This window comes from Podarcis pityusensis (genome assembly GCF_964106645.2).
Source record: "Podarcis pityusensis genome assembly, chromosome: 16".
NCBI lineage: Eukaryota > Metazoa > Chordata > Lepidosauria > Squamata > Lacertidae > Podarcis > Podarcis pityusensis.
The window spans coordinates 22,268,616-22,294,406 of NC_138041.1; the positions used below are offsets into that span (position 1 = coordinate 22,268,616).

Here is a 25,791-nt window from a genome sequence, read left to right on the forward strand (position 1 = left end):
GAAGCTGTACGCCGGCTCCCTCGGCCAATAAAACAAAATGAGCGCCGCAACCCTAGAGTCAGTCACAACCGGACCTGATAGTCAGGGGTCCCTTTACCTTTACCACCTGAGCATAAGATGGAAGGGCTCACAGCACTAACACCCCAGCAGATCTTGCTTCTCCATTCATCTCTGTGCCGCCTAGTCCCAGCTCAATGCTCACATATACCGCTGGTTATTGTTCTCTTACCTACTAGTTTGGTGAGATGGTGGCAGGGAAGGGAAAGTGGGGAGGCCCACCCACTTATTTTATGGCACTCAGCAACTTCTTTGGTCATGCTGATTGTGGTCCTTAACTAGTCAGCCAAAGGCTTTGCCTAGACAAAGGGACTGGTTTTGCAAGCTTGCTCTCACACATTCAGAGAAGGGACCACAGTCATCTAGTCCAACCTCCTGCAGTGCAGGAATTTATTACCCAATGTAGAGCTCGAACCCACGACCCGGAGATTAAGATTCTCATCCTCTACCAACTGAGCTATCCTGAGTTCCTTACATTCTACCCCCATGGATACAGGAGCCGAAAAACTGGTCATTATCCAGACTGCCTCCCGAAACCACAACAACATGATTCCTCTTGCAACAGCAACAGTTCTTCTCAAGCGAGGCCTACATTCGCTGTGCCCTTAGATAATAGGAGTCCACGGCAGGACATGCTTTTGACTTCACTGCCACCTGCCCTGACGACGACCGATCATCCTTGCCAGTCAACAAAACAAACAAGCCCTGGTACCTAGGAGGCAGGGAGGCTCTGCAGCGGGGTGACGTAGAGATCAGATCTGCCCAGGGTTGCTGAGGAAATGCCAATTGGCACGCAGTTCCACAGTGAGGCAGCCTGCATGAGACTCTCTCTCTCTCTCCATTTACCATTGCAGAAAACAAATATTTTTACATCAAATTCCAGTATAGCAGTACCTCAGGTTACAGATACTTCAGGTTACAGATGCTTCAGGTTACAGACTCCGCAAACCCAGAAATAGTACCTCAGGTTAAAAACTTTACCTCAGGATGAGAACAGAAATTGCGTGGCGGTGGCACAGTGGCAGCGGGAGGCCCCATTAGCTAAAGTGGTACCTCAGGTTAAGAACAGTTTCAGGTTAAGAACGGACCTCCAGAACGAATCAAGTTCTTAACTCGAGGTACCACTGTACCCAGTTTCGACCCCCTGCCCACTTTCTGTGGCTGCTTGTTTTATTATTTTAATGCATATCCAAGTTAAACCTAATTACTATTTATCCAGTATTGTCAAAACTAGTTTTGTTTCACTGCACGTCTTTATATTAATCCAGCTAATAATTTAATCCGTTTACAATAACTTTTTAGATATTCAGTAAATGATTTCCACTCTAAATTAAAAACTCTGTCTTCTTGGTTTCTTTTTTCTCCTAGTAAGTTCCGCCATTTTTGCGTACTCCAACAGTTTTTGCTGCCATTCTTCTTTGGTTGCAACGTTATCTTCTTTCCGTCTCTGGGCATAAATCATTCAGGTCTCCATGGTTGCATACATAAATAAAATTTTGTATCCTTTAGGTATCTCTACCCCTATTATTCCCAACCAAAAAAAGCCTCTGGTTTCTTAGTAAAAGTTATGGCAGTCTGCATGTCTCTTGGTCTCATACAACTGTCTAAGGAATCTTTGCCCAGTTGCCTTTGGCAAAGCCAGCAACACCTCTCGAATCTCACACACACACACACACACCAGCTTGTTTTCCAGCATCATCCGCTCAGCTGCCATGGAGACCACGATGCCACAAACACAACAGTGTCAGAAACGGAGCTGGCACAAAGCTTGCAGGACAGTGACCCGTCTAGTTCAGCATCCTGTTCTCACAGTGGCCAATGAGAGATGTCAATGACGGAAAATCTGCACTGAGTGCTGCAGTCTCCCCTGTTGACTAGTGGTATTTTTGCACCTGCAGTTATAAGGATTCCCAGTTGGCAGCAAGTATTTTGCTTTTAATTAAATGAGGGCTGAGGGATCAGCAGGAATGGCTCTTTTAAACATGCACTAAGAGGACAAAGGGCTCTTTAACTTAAAGGTAAAGGTAAAGGTATCCCTGACCATTAGGTCCAGTCGTGACCGACTCTGGGGTTGCGGCGCTCATCTCGCTCTATGGGCCAAGGGAGCTGGCGTTTGTCCCCTGACAGCTTCCAGGTCATGTGGCCAGCATGACTAAGCAGCTTCTGGCGAACCAGAGCAGCGCACGGAAACGCCGTTTACCTTCCTGCCTATTTATCTACTTGCACTTTGATGTGCTTTCGAACTGCTAGGTTGGCAGGAGCTGGGACTAGGCAACAGGAGCTCACCCCGTCGCGGGGATTCAAACTGCCGACCTTCCGATCGGCAAGTCCTAGGCTCTGTGGTTTAACCCACAGCGCCACCCGAGTCCCTCTTTAACTTACTCTTTAACTTACCGTATTTTTTGCTCTATAAGACTCACTTTTTCCCTCCTAAAAAGTAAGGGGAAATGTGTGTGCGTCTTATGGAGCGAATGCAGGCTGCGCAGCTATCCCAGAAGCTATAACAGCAAGAGGGATCGCTGCTTTCGCTGTGCAGCGATCCCTCTTGTTCTGGCTTCTGAGATTCAGAATTTTTTCCCTCTTGTTTTCCTCCTCCAAAAACTAGGTGCGTCTTATGGTCTGGTGCGTCTTGTAGAGCGAAAAATACGGTACTCATCCCCATCTGGGACAGCAATGAAGGCTCAGGCAGAGTTTAAGAGCATAAAAAGAGCCTGTAGGATCAGGTCAATGGCCCTTTCAGTCATCATCCTGTTCTCACGGTGGCCAACCAGATGCTTCTTGGAAACCCTCAAACAGCGTCCGAGCACAAGAACAGTACATGCACCGAAAATAGTAGATCAAAGCTGATGCAGATCCCTAATTATCATTATTGCATAATGATAAAGTTATTGTATAATCTTAGAAGAGGTGTGGCTGTGAAGGGGCCTGGCTGTGGTTATTGTGAAGGGACCGTACACTTCTGAATTTGCCACTACGCCACCAGGACCGAAAACAACTTGACTGACTGCTACACCATGCTTCTGGAAATCTGTTTTGCCGACATCCCCTTTCTTTGATCTTAAGTAGTACAATGATTTTGACATCAAAGCTAATTCCCAAAGCTCATTTATCCAATCTCTACTCTGAGGTATTATGAAAGCTTTCCAGTTTGTTCCCTGAGTAAATGGCAAGCTTACAGCCACGATCATGTAAGAGGTTAGTTCTCTGTATTCTCTATTTATTGATTGAAAGGTGTAATTTAACAACAGTAGTAAGGGATCCAATGCCTGGCTGCTTCAGATCAATATACGGAAACCATTTTCTTTCCCTCATAGGCAGGGCTTTTTTTTGCCAACCGGAACTTGCCGGAATTCAATTCTGGCACCTCTCAGGTGGGCACCATTGTCATTATAAGAGAACAAGGGAGGTGTTCTGACACCTTTTTTTCTAAAACAAAAATAGCACTGATTATTGTTATAAAACCATCACGGTTTTAGAGGCAGAGTGTTTGAGGACCGAGACATTCGCAGGGAAACCAAAATGCTTGTTCACAAAGCTATTGTACTACCAACCTTACTGCATGCTTCTGAAACGTGGGCCACTTATAAACACCATCTCCAACTTCTCAAAAGATTCCATCCCCCCTCTTCTCCCCCCCCATATGCTGTTCTGGGGGTTCTCCCATCACCCCCCCCCACATTTCAGGGGTGTAACGGAAAGGAGGAAGCCCCATTGTGCAAGGACAAGTCCTCCCACGGTGCTTTCACTGATGGTGCACACAAGGTGAATCTCGCCCAGTCTCCACAGCCTTGCTCAGGGTAACTTCCTCATGTAAAGATGAGAGTCGAGGGAGCGAAAATGTTTTTGAACATTTGGTAATAACATTTGTCAAAGAGCCAGCTGATGACTGCGTTCCTTTGGTATGCTCTCTTACGGCATTTGTTCTGATGACGCCCCTGGAGCCCTGGAACAATTTCACAAACACAAAACTTTCCAAGTACATTAAGAACCTGTCAGAGACTTCACCGTAACAGCTTTTCATCTTCAAGTACCCACCAGGGTTGCTTCCAGACTGTCACTGTTCTGCAGGAGCGGTTCAGTCACATGCCAGAAACTTAAGTTCGCACAATTAAAGCCTATTACCCGCTGCCTTGTGGGACATCTTCAGCGGAAGAAAAGGCTAAGGAGTAAACTATGGTTGCCATATTTCAAGAGGTGAACAAAGTTGTTGAGCTTTTAGGGGGCCCCAAAAGAGGAAGTGTCTGGGAATTCCCGAACGTATGGCAAGCCTAGAGTAAACGCCACATACAGCCTTTCTCAACCTGTGGGTCCCCAGATGTTGTTGAACTACAACTCCCATCACCCCTAGCTAGCAAGGCCAGAGCTCAGGGATGATGGGAGTTGTAGTCCAACATCTCAGGACCCACAGGTTGAGAACCGCTGCATCTGGAGTGGAGTCCCTAAGATGGTTGGATGACGTCTTGTATACCTCCTTCCAGTAATCCCAGCTGCCAAGTTGGTGCCAAACATATTGCTCGGCTTTCCTTTTGACAAGCAGAGACATCACCTTGCCAACAAAGGTCCAGTAGTGATGTATGGAAGTGAGAGCTGGACCATAAAGAAGGCTGATCGCTGAAGAATTGATGCTTTTGAATTATGGTGCTGGAGGAGACTCTTGAGAGTCCCATGGCTGCAAGAAAATCAAACCTCTCCATTCTTAAGGAAATCAGCCGTGAGTGCTCACTGGAAGGACAGATCCTGAAGCTGAGGCTCCAATACTTTGGCCACCTCATGAGAAGAGAAGACTCCCTGGGAAAGACCCTGATGTTGGGAAAGATGGAGGGCACAAGGAGAAGGGGACGACAGAGGACGAGGTGGTTGGACAGTGTTCTCGAAGCTACCAGCATGAGTTTGACCAAACTGCAGGAGGCAGGGGAAGACAGGAGTGCCTGGCGTGCTCTGGTCCATGGGGTCACGAAGAGTCGGACACAACTAAACGACTAAACAACAACAACATCCTATTGGTGAAACTTAGAAGGGGGTCATTGTCTGGGCACCCCAGGACCTACATGCACTGCCCAGGCTTGTACCCCATTCAGGTCATTTCAGTGCTGCAGATGCAGCGAAAACAATGCAGGAGACAGCAGTTATGAGTTACTGGTCTCTGCAGCCACTTCAGGCGCTGTGATTCTCCAGAGGCTGGACTTCACCGCCAGAGGCACACTCCATTGTCTCTCAAGATGACAACAAAACTTTCATCCTCTGTGGGAAGCGTCATAGCTCAGTGGTACAGCAACTGTGAATTGCACTGGGGGGCGTGGAACTATAAAAATTTAGAAGAGGAAAAGGACTCTTGGGTACCTCATGCACAGATACCTCTGCCCCACAAAATTTCGATGTAGATCTCTTTCTCCCAGCCTTTTCAATTAACCTCCCCTACTACTGGAATTGCTGAAAAAGAAGCATTTGAGAGATTTAACACAGGAGTAGTGTGTTGACACTTTAATATCTCTACAGAGGTTCTGGCTTGATTTTTGTTTTGGCTGTTAAGATTCTGTTTTCCCATAAGCTGTTATTGAAATGTGATTGAAATACTAACATTACTCCATTGCAAAGAATTGTTTTTATGTTTTCACATATTGTTGACATGTCTATGGAGAAGAGCACATTTTTAAAAAAAAAAAAATAATTTCTGTCATTGCTTCCATTCTGAACACGATTTCAGCTGCGGAAAAGTTCTTTACAGATTAAAGTCTAATCTAATCTGGGCTGTCTGAGCAGTGTCTGTCAACGGCAGTAGCACTGGCTGGGTCAGGGAACCATAGGATGATGTTTTCCAATATATATTTTACTGCCTTTTTATATAAAAAAGTACAAACCCTCTAGAGAACATTCATTATTGTTTGATATATATGAAATGCTGTAAATAAATAAATCTTCCTGTTCTTGTATTGGCAGGTGCAGATAATCAATGCTATGTTGGGGCCTCCCCAGCCGGAGAAGGATGCCCCCACACCAGCAAGAGGATTCATTTACCACCCCCCTCCCAGTTCAGCTCAAGTTTGTTAACAAGCCCACAGACCTCCAGATTCTATCTGCCCCCCCCCCAAACCGAACTCCATATAGTGAGGAGAAAAAAAGGCTCAAATGTACAAGTAGCTTATTGAACTTTTTCATTTAAAAAAAAAATGCTCCCATGGAGCTTTCTAACCTCCTCTCCTCTTGTAGAGCTATCCAATGTGGTGGCCATTAGTGCCTCCTGTCCTGTGGGTGTGAGATCCATAGTTTAAACTATGTTCTGTGGGAAGGACTTTCTTTTTATCTTTCCTGGATCTGCCAACATTCAGATTCACTAAACGTCCACAAGATCTAGCTTTAGGTGGGAGAGAAAAAATTTCCCCCCCCACCCATATTTTCGAGTTAGAGGACTCGAAAAAAGGTAGAGGTTACCCCCCCCCCCCATCTCCACCTTTAAACAAATACAAGCACCACTTGGCTTGAAGAAAAATTCTGCGAAAGTCAATGTCTGGCTTAGTATTTTGGGTACGCCCCAATAAGCACCACTGTCTCAAGCAGCAGATCTCACTGAACTACCAAAGAAGGAACTTTGCAACTGTAGTAAAGGAAGCACGCAAGTGTAGAAGGGGAGGAAAGGAGAGAATCTGCACCAGGGGTCAGCAAACTTTTTCAGCAGGGGGCCGGTCCACTGTCCCTCAGACCTTGGGGGGGGGGGGGTGGACTATATTTTGGAGGGGGAAAATGAACAAATTCCTATGCCCCACAAATAACCCAGAGATGCATTTTAAATAAAAGGACACATTCTACTCATGTAAAAACACGCTGATTCCCGGACCTTCCACGGGCCAGATTTAGTAGGCGATTGGGCCGGATCCGGCCCCCGGGCCTCAGGTTGCCTACCCATGATCTACACGTATACCCACTTCCACCCATGGGCGTAGCCAAGTGGGGGGCAGGGAGGGGCAGATGCCCCCCTAAATCAATAAAATTAAGAAAAATACATAGCAAACTGAGGTTCTGCCCACCCCACCCCAACGAAAGACTCCTACGCCCATGCTTCCACGGACCCTTCTATTTTCACCAATACGTAAGTAAAATAAACCATATGAGGTCATTTAAAAGAAATTACAATGAACGGGGGAGAGAAAGTCATGAATAGAAAGTTCTTGTTTCCATTATGCCACGAGGGATTTTCAGTTCATTTAGGACGCAATCCTACCGAGCGATAGGATCGCCCATCTCATCCATTAAAGTGAGGGCAAAATTGTAAGGGCGGAAACAGCTTCAGCGAGCCGCCGCTGCCGTGGCTACGGAAAGCGACGAGGGACCCTTCCCAGCCGGCGCCGGAGCGTTCCCAAGCGGTTGCCAAGGGCAACAGGCGACGCCTTTTCCTCCCCGCTCCCTTCCCACTGTGAGGGTTCCAGCTGGGGCTGAGAAGGCGCTCAAGTTCTAGATGGGGGGAAGGCCTTGAAAGCGAAGTCGGGGGGGGGGGTTGTTCCGGGGTGGGGGAGGGTTTGTGGGGTCCGGGAGGAGGGTTAGGGTCTTTTAAGGGTGTGTTTCACCGCCCTCTCTGGGACTGAGCTTAGTTGTAAATAAACCACTCAGTAAGAAGGGTCGTCCCAGTTAGGGCTTTCTGAAAGAGAGGAGGGGGCTGGGAAAGAAGCCTCAAGTTCAGGGGGTCTTTATAGTAAAGGGGGTTCAGTAGGGGTGATGCCAGCTGGCGACTGGCGTTGGGAATCTCAAACAGGAAATGGTCGAGAAGTCTTAGGGACTAGAATCTTGTCCTGTTTTTAAAAGGTGGGGTGTATTTGGGCCTCGAGTTAGCACTCTAGAAAAAAAAGGGGAATCAGTGGGGTTGGTTGGTAGGGAAAACTTAGGGGTGAGAATCTATTTAAAAAGAAAAGAGGATAATTTGAGCTGAGATCTGGTTGTCTTTAGCAGTAGGAAGATTGATCAGTAGGGCAGTAGAGTGGCCTCAGGAAGGACTGGATTTGTCTTGGGGTGGGCCCACCCAGGGCCTGTGTTTAGCAACTTCTTAAAAGAAATGATGAGCGGAGTGGTTTGAGACAGGTGGCAGTTCTTAGTTGGATCTGAAGGGGAATCGTGCAGCCTTGCTGGCATTTTAATTGCGGGCAGTTGCTGTCAGTCAGCCCTGGACAAAGACGAGGCTGTCAAATCTGCCTTGCCTTTTCAGTTAGTTACCTTTCTTTGGGTTCCCAAGGCACAGAGATGTTTATACCTGAGCTTCTTGCAGCAGCCCGACTTGCTTAGTGGAATCATGGTCCTAGTTTGATGTGAATTGAAAGTGGGAGTTGTGCGTTTGTTGTTATTTCCTACTTGTGAGTGGCTAAAGAAAAAAAACCCCAAATCCGCAGCCTTTATCTTTTGAAGCTGCATTTTATCCTTCCAGGCGCTGTTTGTGGTGTGAGGAAGGGTACCGTTACAGTAACCGAAACGAAGGTTCAGAGTCCGGGTTAAAGGAGTGGTTTTTCCTAGGAAGCGAGGTGGCTCTACAACACCGTCAATATGCCTATGCACCCAAAGTCAGACCCCCGTTACTTTGTGGTGATCCGGCCTCTGCCCATCCCCAGCCAGAAAGGCCTCAAGGTCCAAGCTCGAAGCAACACCATCTACAACTGCTGGGATGTCACAAGAGAGCAGGTCTTCCGGGAGAACTACCATCGGAGAATCAAGCAGCTCACGCAACAAGGCTACTTTACTCCCAGCTGGAAGCCCTATCAAGATTTTGGAGACCCTCTTTACCTCGATCCGAGGAAACTCACCCTTTACGGTCTCGGACAGCTCCCCTTGGTAAGCACAGTTCTCTCTTAGTATGTTCTTTGCTTGTGATATTAAAAAGTAGGTGGTGGACCTCATTAAGCCATAGAAACCGCGCACTGAGGTCCAGCTCCGAGGGTCTTCTGGCAATTCACTCACTGCGAGATGTGATGTTACGGGAACCAGGCAGAGGGCCTTCTCGGTGGTGGCGCCCGCCCTGTGGAACGCCCTCCCATCAGATGTCAAGGAAATAAACAACTACCTGACTTTTAGAAGACATCTGAAGGCAGCCCTGTTTAGGGAAGCTTTTTTAATAATTGATGTTTTATTCTGTCTTTAATCTGTTGGGAGCTGCCCAGAGTGACTGGGGAAACCCAAAATAGTGGTCAACTGCAAAGGGGATTCGGATATATAATTTGGCACATTTTACTAGAGAATCCACTGCTATTCTATTTTATGCAACAAACAATCTTAGTAGTTGTGACTGTGGTTTATATTGTATGTGTGGTGCCCAATGATTTTTATGGTTATTGCTGTTTTTCCTTTTGTTATTTTTCCAAATGATGCCATGGCCTATGGGTAGCACAATAAAAGTCGATTATGATGATGATGATGATGACTGGGGAAACCCAGCCGGATGAGTGGGGTATAAATAATAAATTATTATAATATTATTATTACATGTGAGACATGATTATTACAGCAGGTAGCAGTGGTTGCCAGGTTCTGAATGCTGGGCAAAGAAACCTGAAGAGGCCCCTGGGCCTGAGTTTTAAAGGTTTATCTAAAGAGCTTTCAAGTTTAACTAAAGAGCTACCTTCACCCCTGTGATCTTGCCTGCATGTTACAGAGGCACTGTAGTATGCTTGCCACTAAGATAAGCTAGGAGGGGATTTTTGGTGGTGGCTCCACTGCTGCGGAATTCCCTTCAAACCTAACTGCACATGTCCTCAAACAGGCCTTCCAAAATGTACCTATTCCAGGCTGCCTTTCCGTAACAGTGCTTTTGTGTTGCTGCTTTCTGAGCCTCTTAGGATTTGTTGCTTCTAATGTATCGTAATATTTCCCATCTGAACAAAGGTGCCTCCTTGTGAGGGCTGCATGCAAAAAGGTGACCAATAAATACTTGAATACCGACAACAACAATGGAAGGCCAAGTAGAAGAGTGTTATAAAAGCAAATAAAGGTGAAATTTGGGGGATCCGTATAGATAAAAACAGGGTCTGATTTTATATGGCAGGAAAATACTGGGCTTAAAAAATACGTCTTTACAAGGCACCCAAAGCAACTGATGGTTGCTCCTTCATATATAGGTACCAGGAACCTCTCTTTCTGGCTGATTAATGGAACAGGACGATTTGTGCCCCTCAGAGAGCCTGCGTTGTCAGGTTCAAAAACTCAGGTGTGAGTTTGGGGTCAGCCACCCTCAGTGCTGGCCTAGCCCCAACATTTCCCCTCCATGTTTAACTCGGTTTTTAGAGTACAGCGCCTCTAGCCTACTCTTGAAAGTGCTTGCTGAATGCAGTCGGTTCTCGCCCCCCTCTCTTCTACAGCTGTCCCCAAATGGCCCAGCAGAGCCCTGTTAGTATTCATTTAAGGACTGTGAAATGACCCATTTTGGTTTTAGAATCCTGGCTTCTGCTCTCCAGAGATGGGCGTGCATTAGGCAGGCAGCTCTGATTCATTGAAAATCAAGGAACGTTGCGTCCCCAGACAGGCTTTTTGATTACCTGAGTGTTCCAAGCTCTGTGTTAAAAGGTCTGGTTTGATTCCTTAGTGAGCCGGCACAAGGGGATATTAGTCCCCTTTTTATCCGTTCAGAGAGTTAATTGCCATGGCAAGCTTGTCTGCGATACCCAGGAGCCGGCTTGTTGACTTCTTCCAAGTAAAGAAAGGTGACTTTTTCCTCTCTCTCTCTCTCTCTCTCTCTCTCTCTCTTTTTCTTTTTTGGACACACTCAAAACATTTCTGTTCTTTTCAATTTGGAGCATCATGGATGCTTCAAGCCTGCTCTGCGCTTGTAATCAGATCCCGCTGAGTAATTGTGTGCTATACAGAAAGAAGATGGGTAATGAGATGGGTAACTACATCTATCCAGGAAGAAAATGAAGCCATTTTTGTTGACTGGCGTAATTTCTGCACCTGTAGTTAGATCCCTCAGTTGGCAGGCTTTGAATTAAGTGGGGGCTGAGGGGTCAGCAGCCATGGCTCATCCCGCATGCGCTAAGAGGACAAAGGGCTCTTTAGGACAAATGGCTCTTTAGCCTACTCTTTCTTGGTCAGAACGGCAATACAGTTGTACCTTGGAAGTCGAACAGAATCCGTTTCAGAAGTCCGTTCGACTTCCAAAACGTTCGAAAACCAAAGCACAGCTTCTGATTGGCTGCAGGGAGCTCCTGCAGCCAATCAGAAGCCGCAGAAGCTTCGTCGGACATTCGGCTTGCAAAAATAGTTCGCAAACTGGAACAGTCACTTCCGGGTTTGTGACGTTGGGGAGCCAAAACGGGAACTAAGCTGTTCAACTTCCAAGAAACGACTTTAGAGGCTTTGGCAGACATTTTATTGCATGCTGTTTCATTTATTTATTTAAAGGATTTATATACTGATGAATCTTCAATGCCTCTAATCGGTTTGCACAATATATGCATTAAAATTACCAGTCAGAGCAGATATTATTATTAGAAAATATCTTGAAAATAAAACTGCTGAGCCTCTGAGAATTCTTGGAGAACAGGTAAGGTCCCTGCAAATTGTTATGTACTGAAGTTCTCACCCTGGGCCAGCAGGAGGATACTGTAGATAGTTCAGATCCACATATGCAAATAAGGATCAAAAGTGACGTTCAGTGATTGGATAGTTACAGAAAATGGTTACTGTTGCGTTCTAGTGGAGCTCTATATGGTAAGCAGGCTGGCTGAACCCTTCAGTTCAGTTCTGTTCTGGCCTGTAAATAAACAAGAGCTGTTTGAAGAATCGCTGTGTCGTCTGATATGTTCACCCACAACTTAACACCCATCTTCAAAAATGGGGAGAAGATTCAACCACATGATTTCGATATCAGGAAAGGTCCTAGAACAGATAATTAAATATTCCGTCTGTAAGCATTTAGAGAAGGATGCTGTGATTACTAAGACCCAGCATGGATTTCTCAAAAATGAGTCATGCCAGACCAATCTCATTTCTTTTTCTTTTTTTGATAGAGTTACAGTTTTGGTGGATCAGGGGAATGCTATGGGCACAGTGTATCTTGATTTCAGTTGGAATTAACAGGTACTTGTTGAAAAGAAGTAAAAAAGGGGGGCTAGTAAAGGGGGGAAGGCTAGTAATTTTTGTATGCCCATTTGCAAGGCTGAGTTTAGCTGCCAGAGGGTCTGGGAGATTCAATTTGGCTAGGGTGCCAAGGAGAATGATTTGGACCCCTAGTCGTCTTGGGTGAACTTCATTTCCCAGTATATTCTGGGTGAGAGAGGGTAACCCTTAAGCAAGTTTAAGTTGGCGTGGTGCAGGTAACCGTATGCTCAAAGGGTTTGTCTTCAGCAGCATCAAACCCACAATCAGAGGCATACGGAGATCATTATATTCCCATATGCTTCAATCTCTGTCAAAGGCCGCTTGTTATGTTTCCCAGACTTTAAGACAGGGAGAGAGTAATGTCTGAAGTTGTTGACAACTGAACCATCCCCGGGATCAAGGCTGTTTTGGCTTTTCACTGCACAACTGGCACACACTTCCCTAACACTTGGCCATTTGCTCTGTGTAATTAAAGCCCGCCGTTGTCTGTGGGCAAAGTTCAGAAGTGGCCTGGAAAAATGAGCTCATTTTTAAACCATCATCAGAGCTATTTCTAGAGGATGGCTTTGTCCTTCAGTGTCATCAAGCAGCCAGCCATAGCAGTTAGCCATGACAGTTATCTATGAAAAACGAGAAATGGGGGACTCCTTATCCAAGGGTATGTAACTCACGCCTTGGGTCTGTTTGTTTTCCTGACCATTTCCAATGGCTTCCCGATATTTTCTGCCAAATGACCTCTGGCTCGCTTTTGTCATGCTGCCGGCATGATGGCTTTGTAAATCAACCTTTCCAAGTGGCCCCTTAATGCTGATGGGTTAGGGTCAGTTTTAATGTACACTTGCATTTTCCGATGTGGGTTTTTTCCTGCCTGTTCAGCGCAGCTGCTAAGCTTGCCCCACAACAAACTATTTGAAGTCTACTGTGGCGCACATGACAAGTTTTCCAACTCTACAATTCTATGACTCTAGGGTGGTTGTGAGAATAAAATGGAGACAGGTGGGATATCTGTGTATGCCACCTTGAGCTCTTCGGGGGAAAGTTGGGATGGAAATGTTGTTATTACTGTTGGTTTTCAGCTGTGGGAAAATGATTTTTTGCATTGGCGTGTAGCCAAAATGCAGCCAAGTGTGTGTTTTTCAAAGGAGAGAGATCTTGTGGAGCGCTCTCCCTTAAGTGATTCAAATCCGTTCCTTTCCCAGGACCGGTTCAGGGTACAAAGCAAAAAAGTGCATTTCTGCTGCATGCCAGTCATTTAGTAAATTAATCCCAGGTCTGCAGTCACCACGGCTGATACACAAGAGCACCTGTCACATAGCCGAGGGGTAAGGAGTCCCCAAGACTCTGTCTGTTTCAGACAGAACGTCTTGTGTTCAGAAAGCAATTTTGAGGTACAGAATTTAGGTCCTTAAAGATAAGGACCACCGCTCAGGAGTAAATTGGTAGTCGAGGCAGGTGAGAGAATATGCAGAGCGACAGGCTCCATCTGCTTGGTTCCAGTCACAAGTTTGGCAGCTGCATTTTGAAACAGCTGAAGTTCCCCGACGCTCTTCTGCAAAGGCAGCCCCACATGAGCTTTACTGAAGCACAAGTGGGTGTAGCCCCAGGGTGGACAATGATCATGGGACCAGGTAGGGTGCTGTCAGGCGTCAGGGAACCCTACCACCACCCACCCACCCACGGCCGGCTACCAGAGATAGAAAGACAGGGAAAGCTCCTTACCAAAGACTTTTATACAATATGCACAGAGAAGGGCTTAGAAAGTTAGCCTCTTGGACTAATGGCATTGCTCCGAGTAATCTCCCCCGCCTTTACATCTTACTTGTCAACAGCACCACCCGCCTTACAGTGGCTGCTTAAGGCCAATTGCCTCTTAGCTCTCTGCTCTCCTACTTTCACTGCCCACCGGGTTCTGGGGGAAGGGGGATCTGGAATGCTCTCTAATGATAATGTGTCAGCCAGCTGTTCCGGCTCTGCTTCTCCCTCCTCCCCTTCTCCCATTATCTTCCAGCTTTGCTCCCTCTTCTGTCTCTGAGCTGTGATCTTCTGCAAACCACTGTTGTATTTTTTAAAAAAATTTTTAGAAAATCTTTATTAATTTTCACGTAGACAAATATACATAACACATCGTACAAAAGCCGATACAGATGAGTAAAAACAATAAAGTAAGAAAAGTTAGAAAAAGAAACATAAACAAATACAATATATTACATAACAAATTAAAATATGTAACTCCCAATAATTCTCATTATACTACTTATGTTATCTGTATTCCTTGCACAGATTTGTATTATTTTATTTTGTATATAGATAGATAATCCACTATTACATTTTGGATAATTCTTAGTTATCAGTATCACTCTATTTCTGCAAGTATCTTATTGTTCGTACAGTATGTTGTCAAGTACCGGTATTCTTTATATATTTTCCATTCCCTAAATACCTCTTGGTTTGACATTCTTCTGAGTTTTCCAGTCTGTTTAAAATTTATACTGTCTTCCTCTTCTTTGGAAGATTCAGGGGGAGGGGGAGGCGGTCTCCACCATTCCTCCTCAGTCCAGTCCCTGACAGGTGGCAGGGTACCTAAGTGGAGGCGGAGCCTGGGAGTGGGGTGTCACCATAGGTGGAGTCAACCTGTTTTGGTTTGGTTCCCCACTCCGCAACTTCCTTCCTTAGAAAAATATTGTGGACACTTAGTGCAGTAGTAGCTTAACACCTTGGGGACGCGGGTGGCGCTGTGATCTAAACCACGGAGCCTCTTGGGCTTGCTGATCAGAAGGTCGGCGGTTCAAATCCCCGCAACGGGGTGAGCTCCCATTGCTCGGTCCCTGCTCCTGCCAACCTAGCAGTTCAAAAGCACATCAAAGTGCAAGTAGATAAATAGGTCCCGCTGCGGCAGGAAGGTAAATGGCATTTCTGTGCGCTCTGGTTTCCGTCACGGTGTCCTGTTGCACCAGAAGCGGTTTAGTCATGCTGGCCACATGACCCGGAAAGCTGTCTGTGGACAAATGCCAGCTCCCTTGGCCTGAAAGCGAGATGAGCACCGCAAACCCATAGTTGCCTTTGACTGGACTTCACTGTCCAGGGGTCCTTTACCTTTTTACCTTTAGCTTAACACCTGTTCTACCCAGGAAAGTGGTGGGGACAGGCATTTATGGCTACAGCAACCTCCTTGGCATCCAGGAGTATTCCCAAGCTTTGTTGTTGTTGTTTGTTGTTTAGTTGTTCAGTCGTGACCGACTCTTCGTGACCCCATGGACCAGAGCATGCCAGGCACTCCTGTCTTCCACTGCCTCCCGCAGTTTGGTCAAACACATGCTGGTAGCTTCAAGAACACTGTCCAACCATCTCGTCCTCTGTCGTCCCCTTCTCCTTGTGCCCTCCTTCTTTCCCAACATCAGGGTCTTTTCCAGGGAGTCTTCTCTTCTCATGAGGTGGCCAATGTATTGGAGCCTCAGCTTCAGGGTCTGTCCTTCCAGTGAGCACTCAGGGCTAATTTCCTTCAGAATGGAGAGGTTTGATCATCTTGCAGTCCATTGGACTCTCAAGAGTCTCCTCCAGCACCGTAATTCTTATATGTCTGTTGCCTTTGTCCATGGAGTTTTCTTGGCAGGGATACTGGAGTGGCTTGTCGGTTCCTGCTCCAGGTGGATCACATTTGGTCAAAACTCTCCACTATGACCTGTTCATCTTGGGTGCCCTGCACGGCATAGTTCATAGCTTCTCTGGGTTATTCAAGCCCCTTCGCCACGGCAAGGCAGTGATCCCAAGCTAAGCACCTGATTTTTAGATAGTTAGATGTTTGCGTCAGCCATCGGTCTTTGCAGTCCGAGTACAAAACACATGTACAGACAACTTAAGCACTTCTGGAGCGTTCCTTCTTTTGGCCGACAGAGGGTTGGCAGGAGCCCGGCCTTGGGATGACTCTCCTTGAGCCCGATTGCTCAGAACAGCCAGTTGCCCTCGCCACGAGTTTTAAGGAACACTGTAATCCCAACCGCCCTCCCCTCACTGCAGGGTTGGCTAAAGATGATACTGTCAAGTGAAAACAATGATTTAATGGCTTTGTGACATGAAGGCCCCGGGACTAATGGAACACAACCTAGAAATCGAAGCCGAGTGAATGTTTTAAGGCTCCTAGGCTGCAATTATGATACAGTCTCTGCCTGCAGCTGTCATTACAATCACAAAATGTCAGCAGCGATTAGTTCTCTTTCAGAAGGTCAAATAACAATGGCGAGGAGGATGCCTGCGTGGTGACAGTAAGCCTGTACCAGTGGGCAAAAGCGTGGACAGCTCTCATGATGCTTTGCAGTTTTGCTGCGATAGGACCACTCCTTCTGCGTGTCAGCATAAAGTTATTCCGGGGCCGGGTTCAAGCGAGAGACCAGCATCCTCCAAGGCAGCAGATCTCATGTTTCCTACAATTTTTTTATATATAACAAAATTTAAACCAGAGCATACTGCTTTGCATTTCTCAATTTGACAAGATCCCGGGGCTCTGTTTATCAGGCCTCCGTTCCCTTGGGAAAGAAAGATGGCTGAAGGCATTTCTGTAATGTGCTTTTATTTACAGATATAAAAGGTGAGCATAAGGCATAGACAGATTTATCTTTTTGCTCAAGCAGCCCAGTCAGATGAGCGGGGTACAATTATTATTATTATCCTCATCCTCATCATTATCGTTATCATTATCATTTTTATCACCCATTGAATCAGCCCCTGTTTTGTGGGTCCGAATCTTTTATTTGTTCTTGTTTGCTCCAAAGTATTTTTAGACTGCATTTAGGATGCATTTTCGTTTTAATTGTCTCCCCCCCCCCAATTGTACACCGCCTCAAGGTCTTTAAAAAACATATTCCAGTTTATGTGCTTTGAAATAAATAAATAAATAAAATATAGGTCAGATAGTTGTTTATTTCTTTGACATCTGATGGGAGGGTGTTCCACAGGGTGGGCACCACTACCGAGAAGGCCCTCTGCCTGGTTCCCATCAAATCTCCAGAAAGGCACCCCAAGACAGAATCATAGAGTTGGGAGGTCCTAACGGGTCCAACAATGCAGGAATCACAGCTAAAGAATCCCTGACAGATGGCCCTCCAGTATCTGGTTGGAAACCTCCAATGTAGGAGAATCCACTATCTTCCAAGCTTCCACTGTTGGTCAGCTCTTGCCGTCAGAAAATTTTTCCTAATGCTTAGTCGGAATGATCATTTGGATGCTTCTAATTTTCCAGAGCTCTTTTCTCTCTGTCTCAGGTTTTCTCTAAACTGCTGTATCTCTGTCTTTCAGAGCCTCAACCTGCTTCTATTCTTTGCCTTTTTAAATATACATAATGTCACTGCATGTCCCTGCCTCCTACGTGTGTTGCAGAAATATCTGTGTACAGGAGGAGCGAGCATGGGTTTTGTGGCTCAGAGCCACCGGGTCATTCATCAGCATTTTGGTGCGATATCTTCCCAATACAGTGGTGCCCTGCAAGACGAATGCCTCGCAAGACGAAAAACTCGCTAGACGAAAGAGTTTTCCGTTTTTTGAGTCGTTCCGCAAGACGAATTTCCCTATGGGCTTGCTTCGCAAGACGAAACGTCTTGCGAGTTCTTGCGAGTTTGTTTCCTTTTTCTTAAAGCCGCTAAGCCGCTAATAGCCGCTAAGCCGCTAATAGCCGTGCTTCGCAAGACGAAAAAACCGCAAGACGAAGAGACTCGCGGAACGGATTAATTTCGTCTTGCGAGGCACCACTGTATACACATTTGTGTATACAATTCTTTCCCCTAAAGCGCACATTTTTTTGCAAACAGTTTTCCGTTTGCCCAATCCAGCAGGCTCAGCTTACGTTCTTGTGCATTTTTCTATGTTATTTCATGTATTTTGAGGCAGACTTTGCCCCAGTGTGCGCACAGAACTGCATTTGCAAACTTTGAAGGAGTGCTAATTCCGAAAGGATGGCTGCCGTTTCGGTTTGTGCATTGTTTAAGAAAATCAGAAGACTGTCTGGGGGAATGGGAGACGAAAGACGAAGAGGTGAAATCAGTTATGATTAAATGGGCACAAGATATATGTCATAATATTATGCTAGAAGATTGGGAAAGGTTATGGAAAATTGATTTAAAATTTATAGATTGCTCCTTGATGAAAGAAAATTATATGAAGATGATGTATAGATAGTATATAACACCAGTATAGCTAGGAATAATGTAGAAAACCAGTTCAAATATGTGTTGGAAGTGCAAAGAAAAAGAAGGAACCTTTTATCATATGTGGTGGGATTGTAATGAAATTAAAAAGTTTTGGGAAATGATATATAACAAACTGAAGAAAATGTTCCCATTAACATTTGTTAAAAAACCTTGAAGCATTTTTGTTAGGGATTGTAGGAAAAGACCTGCCAAGGAAATTGAAAAATATCTTTATGTATGTGACAACGGCGGCAAGAGTCCTAATAGCACAAGGATGGAAAACTGAAGAAATGAAGAATGAGGAAATCCCAACTAAAGAACTATGGCAAGAGAAATTGATGGACTACGCAGAATTGGCAAAAGTGACACAAATACTACATGACAAGGATAACTGTGATTTTAAAGATGAATGGGAACCCTTTACAAAGTATTTAAAGAAACAACAAAATGAACTGGACTCCTTGGCAGGCTTTGAATAAACATTCACAAACTTTTTCTTGATAACACTCAGATAGATAAATTAAGGATCTGTACAGTTTTGTAACATGCAGAAAATAACATAGGTTGATAAACCAGAGAGAAGAGCTGAGGGAAGTCTGGGGGGGAGGGGAGGGTGGGTCAGGTTTTTGTTTTTTTAAATATATATTATATTTTTATTGGTTTTCAAATACAAAAACAAATTTATACATTCCATACATCTTAATTACATCTTACTTCTCTTTTTGACTTCCCTCAATTTGTCTGAAATTCCTTCCCTTTATTACTTTTTACACATTTCTGCCATTTTAACCATTTCCCCTCACAGAGCTTCCTTAAAACTTACAAACGTAATTTGATTGTCACTCAGTTTTTGCATATATTGTATAAACTTTTCCCAATCTTCTGTAAATCTTTGATCTCGTCGATTCCGGATCCTTCCTGTCAGTCTATCCAGTTCTGCATAATCCATCATTTTAGTTCTCCATTCTTCTATCGTAGGTAATTCTTCCTGTTTCCATTTCTGGGCCACCAATATTCTTGCTGCTGTCGCTGCATATAAAAATAACTTCTTTTCTTTCTTATTTATCTCATTACCTGTAATGCCTAGTAAAAATGCTTCTGGTTTCTTAACGAATGTATATTTCAACATTTTCTTCAATTCATTATAAATCATCTCCCAAAAGCATTTTACCTTCTTACATTCCCACCAGGTTTTTGGGGCGGGGGAGGGAAAAACGGGAGGGGGGATTTAAGGATGATAATTTTTTTAATAAAATGTCATGCTGAAATAATTAATAAAAAAAATAAAAAATAATAATTAAAAAAAGAAAATTAGAAGATCGGCCGGATCAGGCTAACGGCCCATCTAACCCCAGCATCCTCATCTCACATCCGCTGACCAGATGCCTGTGTTCAACCCACAAGCAGAATCCAAGCACAAGAGCCCTCTCCCCTCCCGTAGTTCCCAGCCACTGGCATTCAGAAGCAATACTGCCTCTGAACTTTGGGGCAGACCATTGCCCTCATAGCTAGTGGCCATTGATGGCCTTCTTCCTGAGTTTATCCAGTCCTCTTTTGAAGCCACCGAAGTTGGTGGCCATCACTACCTCCTGTGGGAGTGAGTGAGTTCCACAGTTTAACTATGCTCTGCATGAAGAAGTTCTTTCTTTTCATCTGTCCTGAATCTCCCATCATTCATCTTCATTGGATGTCCACCTGTTCTATGTGTTACGAGAGAGGGAGAAACAACTTCTCTCTACAGTGGTGCCTCGCAAGACGAAATTAATCCGTTCCGCGAGTGTCTTCGTCTAGCGGTTTTTTCGTCTTGCGAAGCAACCCTATTAGCGGCTTAACAGATTAGCGCTATTAGCGGTTTAGCGGCTATTAAAGGCTTATCGGCTTAGCGGATTAGCTGCTAAAAGGCTATTAAAGGCTTAGTGGCTTAGATAAAGGGGGGGGAAAGCGGAAAAAAAATCTCAAGACTCGCAATACATTTTCGTCTTGCGAAGCAAGCCCATAGGGAAATTCGTCCTGCGAAGCAACTCAAAAACGGAAAACCCTTTCGTCTAGCGGGTTTTCCGTCTTGCGAGGCATTCGTCTTGCGGTGCACCACTGTATTCGCTTTCTACTTGCCGTGTATAACTTTTATACAAGTTGGGCATGTCATCCATGGGCCTAGCTGAAGGGGGAATCGGTGGGCAACTATCCCCTCCCAAAAAAACCAAGTAAATAAATAAAAATGAAAAGTAGAAATAATTAGAATATTTGAAATGCTGTGACAGATTTCACTGAGCACTTGGGGTCAAAAGAAAGTCATTTAAAACATCTGTTGTTGAGACATTTCATTCCAAATTTGCCAGACAGAGGATGATGACATGTGGGTGTCCTGCCCCCCCCCCCCCACATAAATCCTGGCTATGCCCATGATGTCATATATCATGTTTCAAAAAGCTTGAATTACGTAGCTTCACCTTTAAACGCAGACCGAATTGACTCTGTCCTTGGTTGCTGGTTTTTGATTTCCAACAGATTCCCCATGCATTTTTTTACGCCTGCTTCTCAGTGAGCAGAAAGAGACATGCATGATCTGACTTAATATATGACACCGTCTCTCTCTCTCTGTCTCTCTCATCTGGAGCAAATGTTTCTGTTCTTCTTTGGACCAGCTGCTCTGTGAGGCTGTAGTGCCAAGAGACCCTGTCACGCTGCATTTTTTTATGTTGTAAGGATTGTCAGTGTGTTTATTTTGCTGTGCTAGACACTGGTCTGACAGTTGGGTATCTAGGCTCTGAAGGCATCAAGCAGCCTCCTTCGGAGCAACTCTCCAGATGTTGGTGAATACTGAAGACACACCTCTTTGCCACACGAAATGCATATTTTTACGACGCACCTTATTTTCTGATTTTAAGTTATTTTTTAGTTGTTATAATCTGCGCTGGCACAATAGGGTGAAGAACAGGAAAATAGTTGTAGCAGTGCTAAGAAGGCAGGCAGAGAGGTTTGTGGGGCACTGGAAAGCTCTGCAAGTATAGTCATACCTTGGGATGAATACGCTTCAGGTTAAGCATTTTTGGGTTGCGCTCTGCGGCGACCCGGAAGTAACAGAATGCGTTACTTCTGGGTTTCACCACTCGCGCATGCGCACTCAGAATGATGTCACGTGCATGCGCGGAAGCAGCAAAACACGACCCGCAGACACACAGTCGCATGTTACGTTTGCTTAAGGATGCGAACGGGGCTCCGGAAGAGATCCCATTCGTATCCAGAGGTACCACTGTATCATTATTATTCATATTTTTAAAAATGTGTTTATTATACCCCAGGTGCAGCCTGACTTTCCTCCACCTTGAGTGTGGCCCCACCTCTCTTCCCTGCCTCTATTTTTTTATCAAAGTTGGAGACAGCTTACTGAGAGTCTTGAAATCAGGTCCGCAACTGTGGCTCCAGTAAAGCTCGTCCCCTGCCAAAAATGACTTCATGAGCATGTCATGACAACAAGCAGTTTTTTAAAATAATAGCAGTGCCGTGGCCAGAGGTAGTTGCTTCCTGGAAAATATACTTGGGGGTGGGGTGGGGGTGGAGAGAAATAATATCCACTTTTCTCTTGTTTAGATGATGGATGGAAAGCTAGAAACTGAATAGGATAGATAAAGAGGAAACTTGCCAAGGACAATAAGAGTTTCATTGGTAACATGCAACAAACAGAAGATGTGGGGAACGTTTGCAAGAAGAATCTGAAATTTTTGGCACACCTCCGAACGGTCATGGAAATGAGACAAAGCAGAGAGAGAGAGACGAATTTGAGAAGCAGAAATGGAGATGTTGTATACAATAGGATGATTATGATTATTATTTTTTAAAAAACGCCTACACAAAAGCACTGGCTCGCGTGGGTAAATTAGAAAAAAAGAAAGAAAAAACTGTGCTTTTCAGATACCCTGCCTGGGAATAGAACCAAGGCTGACTGAAATAACTCAGGGTTTCTAAGCCTGAATTTAAGAATGGCACTAATTGGATTTACATCAGAAATGGCTCTGGCATTTTAATTCTGAAAGGCAGCAATGCAGAATTAATTGACTGCAGAAGCAGCCCCGTTGCATTCATTTGGTCTGCTCTGGAAGTAGGCAGATAGTAGATTTAGGGACCTCCCCCCATGCGGTTGTCCTTTCTATCATGCGTTCATTATTTGTGCTCAAGATAAGAACCTCAGAAGCGTCTGCTGGATCGGACCAGGGGCTTGTCTAGTGCAGAATCCTGTTCTCACAGTGGCTAACCCAAGCATAAGAGCACTCTCGCTTCCTGTGGTTTCCAGGAATTGGTACCCAGAAACATTATGGCCTCCGACCATGGAGGCAGCACATACCCGTCATGTCTAGTAGTTGCTGACAGCCTTCTCCATCCACGATGGTATCAGGGCAGTTATACACGCTGCCATTTTTCAATACTATTTGGACCTGCAGACGTTTCAGGGCTAACTTGCTGCTTCATTTCCAATTGGTGCATATCTTGTAACAACCCCCCCCCCCATTTTTTATTTATTTATTTGGTTTTTCAGATTGAAAACATACAGCATAAAAGCAACATTCCAAGCAATCTCTTGGACTTCCCTCCTCCCCTTTGTGGGTCCTACTGTTAATCATATCTTCCTGCATCTTTTATAATCATCCAAATCTTTTATCTCTCCATTGTATCCAGAATTCACCCTTAAACGACAATCCTACTAACGATTTTAACAGTTTACAATGGTTATTAAAATTTTGGTCTTCCAGATTTCTGATTCTTCTGGCCATTTTAGCCATTTCGGCATAATCCATCAACTTGATCTGCCATTCTTCTCTGGTAGGGACTTTATCTTCTTTTCCATCTCTGGGCCAGTAACATCCGCGCAGCCGTGGTTGCATACATAAATAGTCTTTTCTGCTTTGGGATTTCAGCACCTAGAATTCCTAAAAGGAAGGCTTCGGGGTTTTTCAAAAAGGTTATTTTAAACATTTTTTCGTCTTGTAATTTCCTACTAAAGGCTTGTAGCTTTTTATAGCACAAATGATCCGGTTAAATTTCCACCTCCCTTTTTGTTGTGCTGTACTTGAACACCCCTCCAGGCGGCAATAATGTGATAACATTGGGGAGACATTGCTGAGCAACTAATAACGTGGGATGATGTGTGTGGACGGTCCAGTATAAACCCATCACCATCTCCTGACACACCAATGCACTATTATTACATCAATGGCACATTGCCCCTACGGCTGGTGGTAGCATGTAATGGTTTAAAAGACCGGGAGATGGAAGAGAAATCTGGATAGAAATGAGGATGTAGCAGAATAAAATGAGATTGTTTGGACGTTCCCAAAAACAACACAATGTCAGGCTGAAATTTCAGTGTTAAGACTACACAGGTAAATACAGGAAGTCTGATGCAAGAAATCTAAGGCACAATCTGCCAAAACATTGGCTGTTTTAAGACCTATAGATTTCCTGGAGTGACTTAGGCAAAATAGAGGCCTGACTCAGACATAACTACATCGACCTGTAGGACCAAGAATGAGCGTTATGGCTGCTTGTTCCCTTCTCCCCTTCCCTCAAGTGCCTAACTACCATACATGTGGGATTTGTTAAACCACAGTTTCCCATTGAAGCTCGGACTACAACCCTGGCTTGCGAACCGTCATCAATAGTCTGAAATCCTAGTTTGTAGTTGGAGCTTAAACTACAGTTTCCTGGTTCAGGTATAAGAAGAGGAAACTGTGGCTTAACAAACCTCAGGTGTATGGCAGTGAGAGAGCAGAGAGAAGGAAAAGGGAGGATGAAGCACAGGGACACCTTGATTCTTTGCCCAATAAACCATGGTTTATCTGATTGAGGTGGTTAATGTTTGAATTGGGTCACTGAGCATGTTCTCACTTTTGTCCTATTGAAATCAGTGGGATTTTCAGACCAATCTTAAGCATGTTTACTCAGTAAGCCCCATGTGTTCAGTATGTCTACGCAGGAGAAAGCCCCTTTGATTTCAATGGGACTTACTCCCAGGTAATGTATACAGCACGGAAGCCTTACTCCCTCATATGCACGTTCCCAATTTCTGCCTAAGAGCATGGGCTGGATCATGCCCAAAGGCTTTTTAGCTCAAAGGCAATCAGGATTTTTCAAGCTCGACTAATTCATTTCCCGTTTTGTTCCCATTTGGTTTGCTGGTTTAATTAAGCTTATTTCAAGAGACATGAGAATTTAGTAAAAATAAAACAGAAAGCTGAGGAAAAATGAAAGGGAGACATTAGCAGTTAGCATTAATAATGCATATATTAAAAGTCTCTTGGGAAAACGTACAATGTAAGTTTAAAAACCTCTTGCTAAAACAGGCAGAATATAGTGAATCTTTTTCTTTTCAATTAACCAGTCCATACTTAGAATAAGGTCTCTCTCTGTTGTGGAATTAAGTTACCAGCAAGATTCAAGGCCTCGCTGTTCTGTTTTTTTAAAAGCAAGCTTCTAGCCCTCATTGAGGTTTTGGGTTGTTGTTTTTTAATGGTGCAGAAACTTGTTGCTCACAAGAGCTCCTCCGTTCACTTCTCAGGAGGGGACAGCTCGTTGCACAATGCCACAAATGCAGTGGGCCTGGTGTTTTGGTGAGCATCTACAAAAACTTTCATTGTTCAGAAGTCAGAGCTGGGAAAGGTCCCTGCCTGAGATGTTGGAGAATCACTACTGGCGAGGAGGAAGATGCTGATTTACTAAAACCATTTAGGAACATAGGAAATCGCTTTATGCCATGTCAGACTGTTGCTCCATCTAGCTCAGTATTGTCTGCAGTGACTGGTAGAGGCTCTCAGGCAGGGGACACTGACATCCCTAGCTGGAGATGTCCTCGGGGGCTAAACCTGGGAGCTTCTGCACACAGAGCTCTGACCCCTGAGCAGGGACGCCAGCTAAGGGGGACCAAGGGGGACTTGCGTGTCAAGAGAGGAGAAGCAGCTGAGTGACCGGGCTTTTGCTGAAAGCATTGCTATTACAAACATTGGGTGAGACCTTGGTGGTAATATTGCCACTGGGGGCTGCCTTGTTGGTGTTGACCCAGCGCAGGGCCTTTTCAGTGGTGATTCCCCAGTTGCAGAATGGCCTCCCTTTGTGAGGCTCACCTGTCTCCATCATGATCAGCTTTCAGGAGGAATTTGAAAACAGTCCTGTTTACCCAGGCATTTGGTGGCTGAAGAATACTGTTCCTGGCGACCCTGAGATCATTGGCTAGAAAAATGTCTTTAGTTATAATTGGGGTTTTTTTATAATAATTTATAATTATAATCTGTTTTAGAATGTTTTTGTGGTTGGAGGATGGATGGCAGCTAACAGATTGAGGTTGAATCCTGACAAGACAGAGGTACTGTTTGGGGGGGCAGGTGGGGGTGGAGGATTCCCAGATCCTGAATGGGGTAACTGTGCCCCCTGAAGGAACAGGTGTGCAGCCTGGGAGTCATTTTGGACTCACAGCTGTTTATGGAGGCGCAGGTCAATTTCT

At 44.8% G+C, this 25,791-nt stretch overlaps 1 protein-coding gene across 4 annotated transcripts in view; it reads left to right on the forward strand.

Moving 5' to 3' along the window:
* Window positions 1-7,558: 7,558 nt before the first annotated feature.
* CCDC60 (coiled-coil domain containing 60) overlaps window positions 7,559-25,791 on the forward strand; it is a 55,717-nt gene continuing 37,484 nt past the window's right edge. For 3 of the 4 annotated variants that reach the window (XM_080986284.1, XM_080986283.1, XM_080986285.1), the window contains exon 1: window positions 7,559-8,865. In XM_080986284.1, coding sequence (XP_080842410.1) covers window positions 8,581-8,865 — 285 coding nt within the window. In that variant the 5' untranslated portion in view covers window positions 7,559-8,580. Of the gene's footprint in view, window positions 8,866-23,560; window positions 23,678-25,791 lie in introns of those variants that run through there. The other variant, XM_080986286.1, reaches the window with a different exon arrangement.